Below are 15,335 nucleotides of genomic sequence, written 5' to 3' on the forward strand. Positions count from 1 at the left end.
TGATCTCCTTGTCCGTTCAGCTGGTTCACGTGTTATGAATGAAAATGCATTGTGGAAACGCGTTGGTAGGTTAGTGCTTTTTGTCCCTCTCTGCTATTATAGTTTATCAATACGGCGGAATGATATGGATGCCTCCTTGGACTTACCCGTTCAATGTAAGTAAAGAGGAGAAATTCTAAGCTTACAAAGAAAATCAGTCCACTGGCAGAGGTCATTTGACACCAACGAGGACATATTCATGAATAAAGACATTGATTTTGATTAATAAAACACTAAAAACCCTACTTACTGTCCCTTTAAGGCAGCAGATACATTTTTTACAGTGTAGCTTCGGGTGCCATCTTGGACTCGCGCAAGAGTTTTAGCTTAGTGAGAGTTGCCATGGGTACGTTGCGCAGAAATTTTCGTGAATTGTGTCCAAGATGGCGTCGTTACCGGAAGCTAGTTATTATAGTTTGCAATATGGATATTTTTCTTACAATATCACATCGACTCTCACAGAATACCTTTATTAACTTCTTGGAGAGGTGTGATTACTTCTGTGAAGATTTTATGCCCTTTTTGGGGGTTCAAAGTCCGAATTTTTTTATATTTGTTTTATACCATTTATAATGCTTGGAAGAGCAAGGACATTTACTAAAATAACCCCTAACCATCTGAAAGATGATGGACATGCGTATCTCGGATTGCTTGAGGGTGAGTATCTATTTAAGTTTATTTTTGTTATATTTATTTATTTTAATAAATAGTTTAATCTATAATTTATTTATATTTAATATCATATAATTTTAATTTAAGTATATTTAATCAATTATATTTAATAATCAACTTGAATTTACAATTAACTTCAACTTTTTGACTAGTAAGGAGTTGTTATAAATTATAAAAATTAAGTTAAATTAATAAAATTTATTTCAACTTAATTTTGGTAACATTTTACAATAAGGTTGTATTAGATAAAGTGAACTATCAATGAACATTACTTCTACAGCATTTATTAATCTTAGTTCATGTTAAATACGGCATTTACTAATACATTTATAAAATTAAGCATTGTAACTTAAAATTAATGAATGCACCATAAACTAACATGAATAACTTTATTGACATTAACTAACGTTAACAAAAATTAAAACATGCTGAAAAACCAGACTGTTCATTGTTTGTTCATGTTAGTTAACTCTTTCCCCACCATTGACGGGTTAACTCATCAATTAAGAAAAAACGCTTTCCTGCCAATGACAAGTTTTTCCGGCAATCTGTATTTCCGCTATTATCCACAAGGTGGCACTCTTACCCAACTTATAAAACCTGTACGCAACCCTTTAAGGCAAACAGTTCGAACTCTGTGTATGTTTTGATCATCGCTTTGAATCTGATCTCTATCAAAAGCAATACGCAACAAATATGCACAAAAATGCAATTATCTCAGCTTTTTGCACCAAATTGGTATTTTTGAAGTAAGCTAACCATATTTGAGAGGTGATAAAAAGAAAAAAATAAAGATAGGATAAAACTTTTTTTAATATATTATTATATTATGTTTTTATATATTATATTATATTATTATATTATTTATTTATATGTAATATAATATAAAAAACAGACCCACTGCTTTAAAAAAAAAAGTTTCAGAGAATATATATATATATATATATATATTAGTGTGTATATATATATATATATATATATATATATATATATATATATATATATATATATATATATATATATATATATATATATATATATATTAGTATATATATTAGTATATCTTATATCGTTTTATTTTCTGAAAGGCATTGAACTTTTGTGAAAATCATAAAAAACTAACTTAAAAAAAACCGCTGGCGGGGAAAGAGTTAATGCATTTACTAATGTTTACTAATACAACCTTATTGTAAAGTGTTACCTTAATTTTTATAATATATATATAGCAACTCATCAATAGTCAAGAAAGTTGAAATGAATTGTAATTTCAAGTTGATTAAACTTAAACATTTAAGTGCAACACAGATTTTTACAGTGTAGTCATATTAGGCAAACAATCCCACAAATTTACCGTAATACAATAGAGACGTGAAGGTTTAAGTTGGACTAGCAGGTTTGTTTTTGTTTTTCCAGAGCTCCAGTACTTGTGGCCGTGGCTTTGATTGAAAGTGGGATGAAGTATGAAGATGCCATCCAGTTTATCAGACAGTACGTATATCTCTCTCTTGACTTCAAGGACAATAAACTTTGAGCTTCTGACGTCAACCGTAGGGCTGGCTTTTAAACAGTTATTCACGATACAAGGCTTAGCGTCTTTAAGGTTTTATTACGATGATGCAACATTAAACCTTGCTAATTTTGCATTGGCAGGAAACGCAGAGGTGCAATAAACAGCAAGCAGCTTACCTACCTAGAGAAATATCGGCCCAAACAGAGACTGCGCTACAAGCATCCTCACTTTTTCAAGAACAAGTGTTGCATCATGTGACTGCATCTGAACCCGACGGACTGGGCCACAACTGATGCACTTTGCTGATTCGCCATTAAACACAAACTGATTCGGTCTGGTTGAATTCTCCCACTGGTGCCTAAATCTCCTTCACTCGGTTTGTGGCGGGGATACTGCCATGGCCTTTCTGAGATATGCGGCTCGGGGGTCACTAAAAGGCTTCGTATCTCCGAGGTCAATGAGATACGGCAAGGCAACCTATGACCTTTGACCCTGCACCAGGACTGATCGTGCCTCAAATGATTGTGATTAAAAGAGCAAGCTGGTGTGAAAACAATGTGAAGCTTAGAAAAAAAACGTGCCCTTTATTGCTTTCTCTACTGTTTTTCTTTCTCCCGCTGTCTTGATCGCTCCCGCCTTGAGAAGACTGAATCCTTAAAACGTTCATTTGTCAGCACAAATCTTACTTATCTTTACTTTTAAACCTTTTCCTTGATGTTTTGTGGGCTAACACTGGTCAAAGGGCTCATGTATAAGATTTGTTTTATAAGCCACCTCTCTACTTCTAGCAGATGAGGACCAGATATTAAATGGTTTTTGAAAGCAAATGAAGGCCTGTATCTATAACGGCCCATGAATTTAATAATGCTTATGTGTGTTCATGTGCTTTACTTGTTCTTTCCGAATCCAACCATTTGGTTTTTTGGGTCATTTTAATGTGTAAGGACTGCAGAGCTGAATTAAGGGGTTTAGATCTTTCAGGACTCTGGAAATGATGCATCATTGGGTGTTTACGATTCTTGTCTATTCAGGTCAACAGATGTCAGATGATAAACATTGGACCTATGTGGATGAAGTACAATAATAGTTTAAAGGTGGATTAAAATTGCTTCTGTTTTTTAAGAGCACCCCTCCAGCTGCATAATACAAATAAAGGCTGATGCATTTACGACTTGGGAGTGCTTTTGTTTTGTCATGAGATGACCTGATATATTTAAGCAACTCGCTTTAAAATATTCCTGTACTGCCATCTGCAGGATGAAGGGTCAAAATGATCTTTATGAATTGGTAGTAATAGCACACCAGTGACTAAATAGTGGAAGATATGGGTTGATCAATATATGGCAATTTAATGGCCATAGGGGAAGTATTACCCATAGGTTTACTACAAAGTGTCGACAGTTTATTTTATAACTAACTCTAAGCCTAAGGCTTTTAATTTGACAGGATTAATTTGAATTTTATATTAAATTCACTGTAGTAGGGGAGGGTGAGGCACAAAGTAACACTTGAAGAGTTTCGTTGCAAAACGAGATAAATCCATTTTTTTAACAATTTTGTCAAAACATGTTTATTATTATGTTATCATGTGATTATTTTGTTTTATGGTGTTACTTAGCTGTATTTTTTTTAGTTATGAAGGTTTTAAATCAAAACAAACCAACTGCATTGAAATTAATTGGAATGCACAACCAAAAAACGCGATTTCTGAACAATTAATAAAACGGTGGATATCTCGTTTTGCAACGAAACTCTTCACTTTTTGACTTTGTCTCTATCATTCAAAAAATATTTAAGTTAGATTAATCTCTTTTTTTTGCACAATTACCACACACATCTCTGCTACAAATGAACACTTAAAGTCTCTTTGTGGGACCATTCTCATAAAATTACACGAAAGTGACAAGAGTGCAAACGTTACAACTTTTGGGTTACAACATATCAGGGAAAATGAAAAGAGAGAGACAACAACCATTCAAATCATAGCCAAAGGTTTTTTGCGAAGGCTTAAGGAGAAATATTGATCACCTCCAAACAATACTGTAGTATGGAAACCTCTGGATGGTCCTCCTGTGACCAACACTTGTATGATACAAGAATGATAAATGATACTTAACTCATTCACCGCCATTGATGAGTTATCTCGTCATTTCTGAGTTCATATTTAACTAATAAATATGCCTTTTTGGACGAATTTCAAAGTGAAAGTGTAATACCGCTTTTATCCAAAATCGAATTTATCAAAAACGGAAGTTAAAAAGAGTTAATGATTTTTTTTAACTGCCTTTATGTTTGATATTCATTCTGAGTCTGATCTCTAACATAAATTCCTTTACAAAAACGCAATTTTTAAGCTTTTTGCTCAAAATGTTGTATTTTTGAAGAGAAATATCCATATTTCAGTGGTTAAATTAAGTAGAAAAAGTAAATATATAATGAAACGTTTTTTCCCCATTTTGTTTGTTTGTTTATTGTTTGTTTGAAAGCAGAGGGTGTGTTCTTTAATTTGATATAATTTGTATGTTTATATATTTATAGAAAATTATTTTTCCTGCAAGGAATTTTGTGAAAATTTTGTTAAAATCACAAAAATGCAGGTGGGCAACTTTTCTCAAAAAGGCTGGCGGTGAATGAGTTAATGGTTCGTTGACGGATATATAACTGGATAGGGAAGTTAGCTCGGGTCACAATGACTTTAGTTGACCAGTTCATTTAGAGGTTGTGGACGTCTATAGGAAATAATATGATCCTTTAATAATGAAAAACTATTAGCATGTGTCATTATATGAATGATGTAAGGTTAACATAATATGAAATATAATCAAGAGAGTTATATAAAAGCATAAGGTAAATGGGTGTGGGTGAACCACTGATCTATATAGATGACTGGATTGCGCATAGAACGCTTGACGTAACTGCGTGAGGTGAAGCCAGCGCAGAGTTCGAGCCGCCATCTTGGTATACCCAACCGGCAGAGAGCCTCATTGACTTCCATTCAAAATCATGATCAAAATGTACCCCCTTTACAGCGTATCAGTTACACAAGGTTAATTTTTATGATATGTGTACGTTAATTATTTGTTAATTCTGGTGTTATTTGCAATGTTCATGTTTTAATCGGGCAGGATAATGGATTTATAAAAAACCGTTAATGTGAGTGTGTCTGTTGCATTTGTTAATGACACGGGTATAAATAAAGTTTTGTTTGACATTCAGCTACACTGTGACGGTCAGCGTTATTTATCTAAATAAGTTTAGGTAACTTGTAAGTTTAGATAACATAATTACAAAACTAGCAAATTATTGCATGCACATACGGTACAAAGCATGATTATTTATTTAGATTTCAGAATGAGCACGTTTATTGTCATTAATACTAAATATGCTGCGGTCTGTCTTGTTCTGATACTGTAATGAAGATGAATGTATAATAACTGATTAAAACGCAAAATGTCAGTAAATAACTATTTACATGCTTTGGACGTTTGTGTTGTAATAATGTACAGGGTAACTTCACATATAAAAACGAAGACGAGTAAAGTGATGTTTTATCATTAAAATCTGATAACGTCCATTGATTTAATAGAACGTTTGGGTATACCAACATGGCGGCGCGGTGGCTTCACAAGTGTGACGTCATGCGCAATCCAGTCATTTATATAGATCAGTGGGGTGAACCCTCTAAATTTTAACAATAGATTATTAAAACGCCCATCCAGCAAGAACTCCCTGTGGATGCATGGCCTCATCCCTGAAAGGACAGCATTAGCTCATTGGTAAGTTAGGTACGTTTTTTTTTTTTTTTGTATAAACAAAATGAAGTTGAAGATGCGCTGTGGTTTCACATCAAGAATGCATAAATCGAAGTATTCACAATGTTCGTCTGACAAGCGTGTTTGCTTTCCTCGGTCCAGCTCTTCTTGATCTCCATCATAGTATGAGGTAGGCTATAGAGAATGGATTGATGGATGAGCAAAGTCATAAGCAAGATAGAGTATTTAATATAATAGTAATAAAATCTTGTATTTCCAGATTTAACTGCCATTTCACAAGTTGCCACAACTTCTGAGTGGACTGATGGATATTAAGAAAAAATGTAAGTGTTTTTAACAAATGGTCAGTGAGAGAGGTGCTTAAATTTGAGAAACTTGATTATTCACATATAATAATATAAATATACATTTGTATATCACATCATCGCACACTGACAAAAATATAACCCTCTGTAGCCATGTTGTTGGTTGATTATTGTCTGATAATTAAAATGTAAATATAGTGTTATTTTTAGATCCACTGTAAAGAGTTATTGATGATAATATTTTATGGGCACATTAGTGCATATAACACATAATCTTAACTCTTTCCCCGCTATTGACGAGTTATCTCGTCAATTAAGAGAAAACATTTGCATAAAAAAACGTGTTCCTGATGTTAATCTGCAATTCCGCGATTATCCACTAGATACCCAATTTATGAAAAACTGAAGCCAAAACGTTATTTACTAATTTTAAACTCTGTGTATGTTTTGATGATCGTTCTGAATCTTTTCAGCTTTTTGCTAAAAATATTTATTTTTATAGAAAACATACCCATATTTAAGAGTTTTGTTTATGGTTTGTTTGAAAGCAGAGGGTCTGTTCTTTCATTTGATATATTTGTATGTTTATATATTTTTAGTAGAAAATTTTCCTGGAAGGCAAAAGTTTTGTGGAAATCACAATGCTGGCAGGCAACTTTTCAAGCTGGCGGAGATGTTAATACCTTACATTTTTAATTCTGCTGGGTTATTTTAACCCAATGCTGGGTAAATATTGGACAGAACACATGTTGGGTTAATAAATAAACCTATGCTGGGTTGTTTCAACTCATGGGTCATGGTTGGGTTAACAACAACCCAGTATAGGTTTATTTATAACCCAATATGTGTTCTGTCCAATTTTTACCCAGCGTTGGGTTAAAAATAGCCCAGCAGAATTTAGAGTGTAATTTTGACGACAAACTGCCATTTAATTCTTTCAAAAAGTCTTACTTAATTATGATCTTATTCAAAAGTGTATTTGTGACAAAGTCTGTGAAATTTTGGCTGATGTCTTATAATGTAATTATGATATTTGGAGCATCAAAGTTTGTTTTCACTTAATAATTTCACTTTGATTTCAATCTTTGACATGATCTTACTCAGTCAATAATAAAGATATCAAGGTTATATTTTTTATAAAATGTTCTTTACATTATGTAGGATGATTTAATGTACAAAACTGTAAATCACAAAAAAATGACTTGAGCTGGGTTTTCACAAGCAGGATCACAATTGTCCCACATTTTGTGCAAACCTGTCGTCACACAATTGCTGTTTTTTATGAAACAAAAAATACATAGAAAGTTTATACAAATTAATTAAAATGTTTAAAGGATTATTGAGTTTGACCTGATGTGGATGATCAACAGTTACTTAAGGTTAAGCACCTCCTTTCACTGACTAAATCAGTTCCTCTTTCCTTAATATCCATCAGTTCACTCAACAGAAGTCAAATTGTGATAAATCTTGAAATGGAAACTACATCTGGAAATGCAGATTTTATCAGACTGTAAAACAACAAATCAGAAACTTCACCTGGTAAATTTTATGTTTTTTAGGGATTATTTTGTTGAATAAATATATTTTGGTTGTTGGTTAAATTATTGGTGTAGTAATATAGTTCATGTCATCTCTATTCAAGAATATCAACTTTTATTCGATCACCCCTTTTTTACATCCCTTAGTTGAAGCAGATGATGATATTCATGGAAAAAATGAGGATTTGGACTGGAATTTAAAAAGCTTTGAAGGTATTATTTAATCATACTCAATAGTACACATTATTGTCTCAATTTGTTCAACATCTTGTGGGCACAATCAACAAGATCCTCACATTGAAACCAAAAGTTTGCTTCGCTCTGAGACTTAAAATAAGTAACTGATGTCACGATTGTTTCATTGCATGTCTCTGATAACACCCATACATTTGATGGGTGTGTGTGTGCGCGTGTGTGCGTGCATTTGTGTGTGCGTGTTTGTGTTTACAGATGCCTCTAAATGTTCGATAAAAGAAATGTCCCATAAGAGACTCCTGTTGTTTCTGTGCATCTGTCTGCTCACTGCTCTGCTGGCTCTGTGTGTTATGGGAGCTCTCTGTGAGTATCAAATAGGATAGTGCCGAATGTACATTCAGATCCATCAGATCAGAGACACTTTTTTCTGAAGCTCTGAATAAAGAAAAACATGGAAGTAGTTCATATGACTTGTGTGCTATATTCAGTCTTCTGAAGCTTCACAACAGCTTTGTGTCATGAGCAGAATACGACGTCACGTAAAATCTTGCCCTCTGGTTAAACCAGCTAACAATTTCTGGTCCGGGAAACATTCCCAGAATGTTAGTCTTTGCTTCCCAGAATGTTATATTTTAAAGGGATGGTTCACCCAAAAATAAAAATTCTGTTATCATTTACTCTGATGTTGTTACAAACCTGTACACTGTAAAACCTAACAGTTAACTTAACTAAAACCATTTAAGTAAACCGGTTGCATTAGGCCATTTAAGTTTTAAAACACATACATTTAAGTATTGTGAACTTGAGTCATGTGCAATTATGCATTTATATTTAAGTACACTGTAAAAATTTTGCTGTAATTTTGCAGCTGGTTGCCAGTAACTTACTGTAGAAGATAAAGTCATTAAATGTTTCATGTTCATTTAACTTTGAACAAAACGTTGCCAGTAAATAACATAAATGTAAAATCTACAGTAAGTTACTGGCAGATAGTTGCCAGTAATACCCATTAATACTGTAATTTCTACAGACATTTTTTACAGTGTAGTGTAATAACTGCATATGACTCAATTTGTTTAAGTTCACAGTACTCAAATGTATGTGTTTTAAAACTAATGCAACCAGTTTACTTAAATGGTTTGAGTTGAGTTAACTTTTAGGTTTTACAGTGTATAAATGTCTTTGTGATAAACAAAAGGAAGATATTTTGAGAAATGTTTGTAATCAAACCGTTCGTGGACCCCATTTACTTCCATAGTATTCTTTTTTCCTACTATAGAAGTAAATGGGATCCACAAACGGTTTGGTAAAAAATATTTCTTAAAATAGCTTCCTTCGTGTTCATCAGAACAAAGACATTTATATGGGCTTGTAACAACATGAGAGTGAGTAAATGATGACAGAATTTTCATTTTTTGGTGAACTATCCCTTTAATGTTTGTTTATGGTTGCCCTGAAAAGGTTTCTTTTTTGGAAATTAAGCAATCATTTTTGGTTGCCAGAACCAAATTTTAACAAATCAAATTTAATTATATTGAACATTATGGGAACGTAGCGTTGTTTTGTAGTTTCAAATATAGCCTAAACATAACCATTAGGGAGCTTTCTGTATACATTATTTTCAGGCAATTTAAAAATAACCACCATGCAACGTTCTGGTAACGTTATTTTAGGGTTGTAAAACATAAAACCTAAAAAGAACATTATTAATGTTAGGGAAATGTTCTTTGTATGTTTCTGAATAAACTATACCTTATTAGTAAACCTATAATGACATGACATAACATCTGATATTTTAATTTAGATTCAAAACAACTTGGATCATATGATTTATTAAAAGAGCACTACAGCAATGCTGCAGAAAAAATTGTTGGACACGAGCAGAATGCTACAGGTAAATAAAACCTTAGTCATTATATACTATTTGCAGGTTCATTATGCGTGATACAGACAGTTCATTTTTCTTTATTTTATAGAGTTAAGAGAGGAGTTTGACCAACTTCAGATGTCTTTCAAGGGTAAGTTTTTATTTAATACATTTTTTTATTTAACATAACCTTTTTGGTTTACCAACCAGTGGTTGTTCAAAGATTTGAGTTTAGCAGGACACACAGCTTTATTTCCACTACAATGTGTTTTGCTTGTGCATGTAGATTTATTCAAGCTATTAAAGTTATCCAGAAATCAGTCCATTAAAAAACGCACCTGACAAAAACTGCTTACAGGAACATGCAATCAAAACTTGAGTTCTCTATAGACGGGTTGCACGGCGACGTCACTAACTGGTTGCGCGCGCAACCGAGGGGCAGAAAGAAGAGAAGTGCATTGTGTTGTATGCTAGTAGCGGTGTCTGTAAGTCAAAATGCCAAGGAATTTTTGCGTGAAAAATAGTACCAACAGAGTCAGTGCTGGGTGCCTGATGTTAACATACCAGTAGATGCGACTATTACGTTACTAGCATTATAATTATTACATTATTTTTGATACGTGTATCACAGTAACACTGCAAAAATAAAGACAGAAAAACAGCTCCAACTAAAATCAAGTCTTATTTATATACAAACAATAAAGAATGCTTCAATAATTAAGGTTGTTGCAGTAGCGGATCAGCTCGCCAATCCGGCTTTCTGCCTCCTGGATGCGCGCGCACCCTGCAATGTTTGTAAACTTGCAACCCCTCTATTGCAGCTTGTTGCTCTTTAACCCCTTAAACTCCTTAAGTTAAAGATTTCTGTAAAATAAGACAATTTTTATTGATTTACTCCAAATTATGTGGGTAGATGACTCTTTTAAATTCAGGAATGCCCAATTCTGCAGAGCCCCACTCTTTATTTCCGCATTTCTTTGTGTATTCTGAGGACAAATAAAGTTACAAAAGAGAATTAATTTAACCTTTCCTAATTCCTCTTCTTTGCTCAGTGTAAGGAAGAGAAACTTGGTTATCCTGTTTATTGCAGAGATCAGCATTTATTTTGGCAAAGGTGAAATGAAATGAAATTAAATAGTACTCTTGTACCAAGTTAACCCATGTGGCTGATGGATGAGATGCTACAGTGTATCTGCTCAAACATCATTCACCTGCTGATGATTTTACCTTTACCTTGTATCCATTTTAGAGATGGAAAAAGGTTACCAGGAGCTTGAAGCCAGACACAACACAACCAAAGAGCGTCTCTCCTCATGCAGTCGTAAGTTTTTCATTGGTGAAAACAGAACTAACTCTAATCACATTATGTATAGATATCCATATTTTACAAAGATGCATAAAGCATTTTATCTACACTCAGAAGTATCAGACAAAACAGTTGGAAGGATAAAGTATTACTACATCTCTACCGAAAAACTGAACTGGATGCAAAGTCGAGACTATTGTGTGAGAACGGGAGGTCAGCTGGTGAAAATACCAAGTAAAAAAGTTCAGGTATAAGAAGTGTGTGTGTGTGTGTGTGTGTGTGTGTGTGTGTGTGTGTGTGTGTGTGTGTGTGTGTGTGTGTGTGTGTGTGTGTGTGTGTGTGTGTGTGTGTGTGTGTGTGTGTGTGTGTGTGTGTGTGTGTGTGTGTGTTTGACTTTCAGATTTGTCTGACCAATACAATGATTGAAACATCCAGAAAAAGCTGATTGGTTTCGATGTGTAGCTACTTCATGTTAGTTTAAAGTTATGACAACAAAAAATCAGGTGATTTGTGTCTGAAGCTTTAAAAACTGATGTGACATTGAGTGTGCCAGATTCATGAAAAGTGTCCTGCATGTGTTGTATCATTTTCCAGGATTATTTGGCCTCGTTTCTGAAAGCATCTTACTGGATTGGACTGAATGATTTAGACACTGAAGGACGTTGGATGTGGGTGGACAACACAACACTCTCCGGAGAAACGTAAGAGGATTTTGGAAACACATCTGTGTCACTCATGATTATGGATAATTATTATAATTGATCATATCATTGGTAACTTATAGGCAGTCGTAGCCTAGTGGTTATCAGTGTTGGGGGTAACGCATTACCAGTAACGCGCATTACGTAATAATATTACTTTTCTGAAGTTATGAGTAATTCACATTTGAGTTACTTTTTAAAAAAAGTAATGCGCGGTACTTTTCAGTTTAATTAATTCAATTTAAATAAAATAATGTACTGAATTAAACTGAACATATTAACGTAGAATTACGCACTCTTTGCGCCTGATGGGGAACAGTCGGAAACAGGGATGGCAGGCCAGAGCTTGACATTTTTGCGATCATAAAAAACACATGCAAGACAAGTAAGAAAAAGTAACGCAAAAGTAACATAAGCATTACTTTTCATGAAAAGTAACTAAGTAACGCAATTAGTTACTTTTTGGGGGAGTAACTTAATATTGTAATGCACTACTTTTAAAAGTAACTTTCCCCAACACTGGTTATAGTGTCAGGCTTGTAGCCCAAGAGTTGCTGGTTTGAGGCTCACTTCTGGTAGGTGGTGACTTTAACCCCAGAAGGGATAGCTGCTCACTGCTCCGGGTGTGTGTGATCACAACTTGCAGTGCGTGTGTTCGCTACGCACATTCTAAGGATAGTTTACTGAATGTAAAAAGTCACTTTCGCTAAAGAGAAATCTATTGGAAAATACAAGTTCACAGTTTTTTAATATATTGTGACAGATTCTGGTACAGGAGGGCAAATCAACCAGCTGAACCTGATAACTGGAAATTCGAGGACCCTAATGGAGAAAATTGTGCTTGTTTGGATATTGAAGGTGAAAAATTATCATGGTACGATTCTTCATGCTTAAACCTCAAGAAGTTCATCTGTGAAAAATAAAACCACAATGTATATTATTAGATGGTATGAAATTCAAGTATACCTAGTAATTTTCTATGTCTTTTTTCTCTTCAAAGTTAAAGAGCACCTATGGTCCGATTCACGTTTTTAAATTTCCTTTAGTGTGTAGGTGTGTATTAATACATGTTAAAGATATGCAAAAGGTACAAACCCCAAAGTAAACGATGACGCGAGTTATCGTCTCCAACGTAAATCTCTTTTCTTGGACTAAAACAAACACACGGATTGTAGGCAACATTTTACTCCCTGGGATCAAGACCGATATATATATGTATTCCTCCTGCTGACGTCAGAGGTATTCAGGCCAATCACAACATACAGATTAGCTGGCCAATCAGGGACACAGAGCTTTTCAAATCCGTGCATTTCAGGAAAAGAGTAAAATATGGAACTACAAAAATGTACGGTATGTGGAAAATAATGTGTTTTTATACCATAAACCACGCAAACACATTGTATTACACAAAATACACAAAATATTTTTTTTTTACAATGAAATGTAGGTGCTCTTTAATACAAATCTTCAAACTCAATTTTATAGTGTTATACAATAGGTTAGATGCATTATATTCTCTGATTGTCGGCATTGTTTTATCTGCTAAAAAGCATTTGAACAAAGACACAGCACATATAATTGTCTAAACAAGCACTTTTATGCTAGACTGTGAAACAATGAAAACCTAGAAAAAGGAAGAATTTAAATGATGTTTTAATGTCACACCAAATACTGTAAGGGCATAATTTTCTTTTAATTAAAGTGATCAGTATGTTTTTATTCCTGTAAAGCTGCTTTAAACCTTTAAAAATGATCATAAAAAAATAAAATGAAATAATGATTTGTCTGATGATTTTTATTTTCTTTTTAAGGAAACATTACAAATAATTAGTGATGCACCGATGTATCAGCCGCCGATATTTATCGGCCGATTTTTATCGGCCGATTTTTGATGAATTTGAAATCATCTGCAATAGCGTGAGAAAGGCCGATACCGATTGTTTATTAATTAACTGCATAAAGAAATCCATTATATGTAAAAAATGAGATAATGTTGATGCTGAATAGCAAAAACCACCTTTGAAGGTTGTCATGCTGTCTTATTATATTTGTTTTAGCTTAATTTGTGCCTCTCTTAATTAGATCAATCAATGTTCAGTAAAAATAATTTGATGCAGAAATAAACTAGCTAATAGACCAACTGTATAGTATACAAGTGTTTAATATCGGCATCGGCCAGAAGTTGTCTGTTTAAATTGGTATCGGCCCAAAAAAAAAAAATCCTATCGGTGCATCCCTACAAATAATGTAATGTGTTTAAGATTTAAATTACACATTTAAAGTGGCTAAAAAAATTAAATTTAAAGTGGATTAAAAAAGTTGTCAAGACAAGAATGGATATTGTTCAAAATTTTAAGACAACTTTAATGAAAGGTTTTGATCCACTTCAAATGTTGATTAGTTTGACAACACTCCATGTTACAAACTATGTTTTAAAATGCAAAAATATGAGGTCAATAGGCCCCTTCCTTTCAGAGAAGACATTTTGGACAATGCCACACTACCAGAACTGATGCTAAAAGATGTATATGTTACATATATGTTCCTTCTTTAGGTAAAAAGGTGTAAGGGTACCATGATCCCAGTGACAACTTTTGTACCTTAATTTCGGAGAGTTATGCTTTCCATATTGTGTGTTGGAGCCATTTTTGCTATTTTTTGTGTTTCCTTTGTTGTTATGATTAGAATAATAAGTTTAAGTTTTCTATGATATTATATAATTAATGAATTATATATTTAGTCATTCTTTGTCACAGGGTGTTCGGGCAATAATGGGCACAGATTCACATTAGTGTCTATGTAGCCCCACCTCCTTTTGTCTAAAGTATATCATGTGATCACACAGGTGTTTTTGATTAGAGCTGGCAGGAGTGGGAAAGGGACACAGTTTTTTGACCGTGAAAAGATCTGTAAAGTAACAAAAGCAAATAAATGTTTAAGCAAGAAAGAATCTGCGTGTCATAAACATCACTGACTGCTCCTGTCATAGCGGCTCCATGCAATTTGTAAAATGCATTGGAGGCCGTAATATTAGTCAAAAAACTTCCCTGGCATTAATTTTTGGAACTTTTCATGGACCATGGACTTTGAAGCTTCATGACAAGGACAAAGCATTGGAAGGATTATTGGATGTATCCTACAAGTCTCCGGTCTGTGAGTAAAAGTTTATATCCTGAAGTGCTTTGGATTCATAAGGTTTTCTGTTAAAAACAAGAACAAAGGATGGCCTAAGACTGAACACAAAGGTGATCATTAATATGTTTTATACTTCAAATGCTGAATACAGAAAGTGAAAGTGATTAAACAATAATTAAAGTGGAAGCTGTTTAAATCAACCAGTGTGTGCCCAAATAATTAAATCTTTGAAGTGATGGGTAACGAAAAACTAGAAGCTTTAACTGCGACTCGCAGTGGTAAACTGGGCGTGTG

At 33.8% G+C, this 15,335-nt stretch overlaps 2 protein-coding genes across 5 annotated transcripts in view; both read left to right on the top strand.

The window, feature by feature from the left end:
* The window catches only part of ptp4a3a (protein tyrosine phosphatase 4A3a), a 39,081-nt gene extending 35,692 nt beyond the window's left edge, over positions 1-3,389 (top strand). For both annotated transcript variants that reach the window (XM_055219480.2, XM_055219479.2), the window contains 2 exons: positions 2,125-2,199; positions 2,362-3,389. In XM_055219480.2, coding sequence (XP_055075455.1) covers positions 2,125-2,199; positions 2,362-2,479 — 193 coding nt within the window. In that variant the 3' untranslated portion in view covers positions 2,480-3,389. The remainder of the gene's footprint in view (positions 1-2,124; positions 2,200-2,361) is intronic.
* Positions 3,390-7,737: 4,348 nt separating this feature from the next.
* Positions 7,738-14,426, top strand: LOC129454891 (CD209 antigen-like protein C). Of its 3 annotated transcripts, XM_055219476.2 has the most exons (9): positions 7,738-7,838; positions 7,985-8,050; positions 8,288-8,395; positions 9,837-9,926; positions 10,009-10,050; positions 11,149-11,220; positions 11,320-11,453; positions 11,800-11,906; positions 12,670-14,426. In XM_055219476.2, exons 3-9 carry the CDS (start codon positions 8,314-8,316, stop codon positions 12,827-12,829), a joined length of 687 nt encoding a protein of 228 aa, XP_055075451.2. In that variant the 5' UTR covers positions 7,738-7,838; positions 7,985-8,050; positions 8,288-8,313; the 3' UTR covers positions 12,830-14,426. The 3 variants fall into 3 exon arrangements, with proteins under 3 accessions (XP_055075451.2, XP_073714051.1, XP_073714052.1); XM_073857950.1 differs by lacking the exon at positions 7,738-7,838 and having other exon boundaries at positions 7,875-8,050; XM_073857951.1 differs by lacking the exon at positions 7,738-7,838 and having other exon boundaries at positions 7,875-8,050; positions 11,329-11,453.
* The last annotated feature ends 909 nt before the right edge of the window (positions 14,427-15,335 follow it).

The sequence above is a fragment of the Misgurnus anguillicaudatus genome, chromosome 20, assembly GCF_027580225.2.
Source record: "Misgurnus anguillicaudatus chromosome 20, ASM2758022v2, whole genome shotgun sequence".
Classification (NCBI taxonomy): domain Eukaryota; kingdom Metazoa; phylum Chordata; class Actinopteri; order Cypriniformes; family Cobitidae; genus Misgurnus; species Misgurnus anguillicaudatus.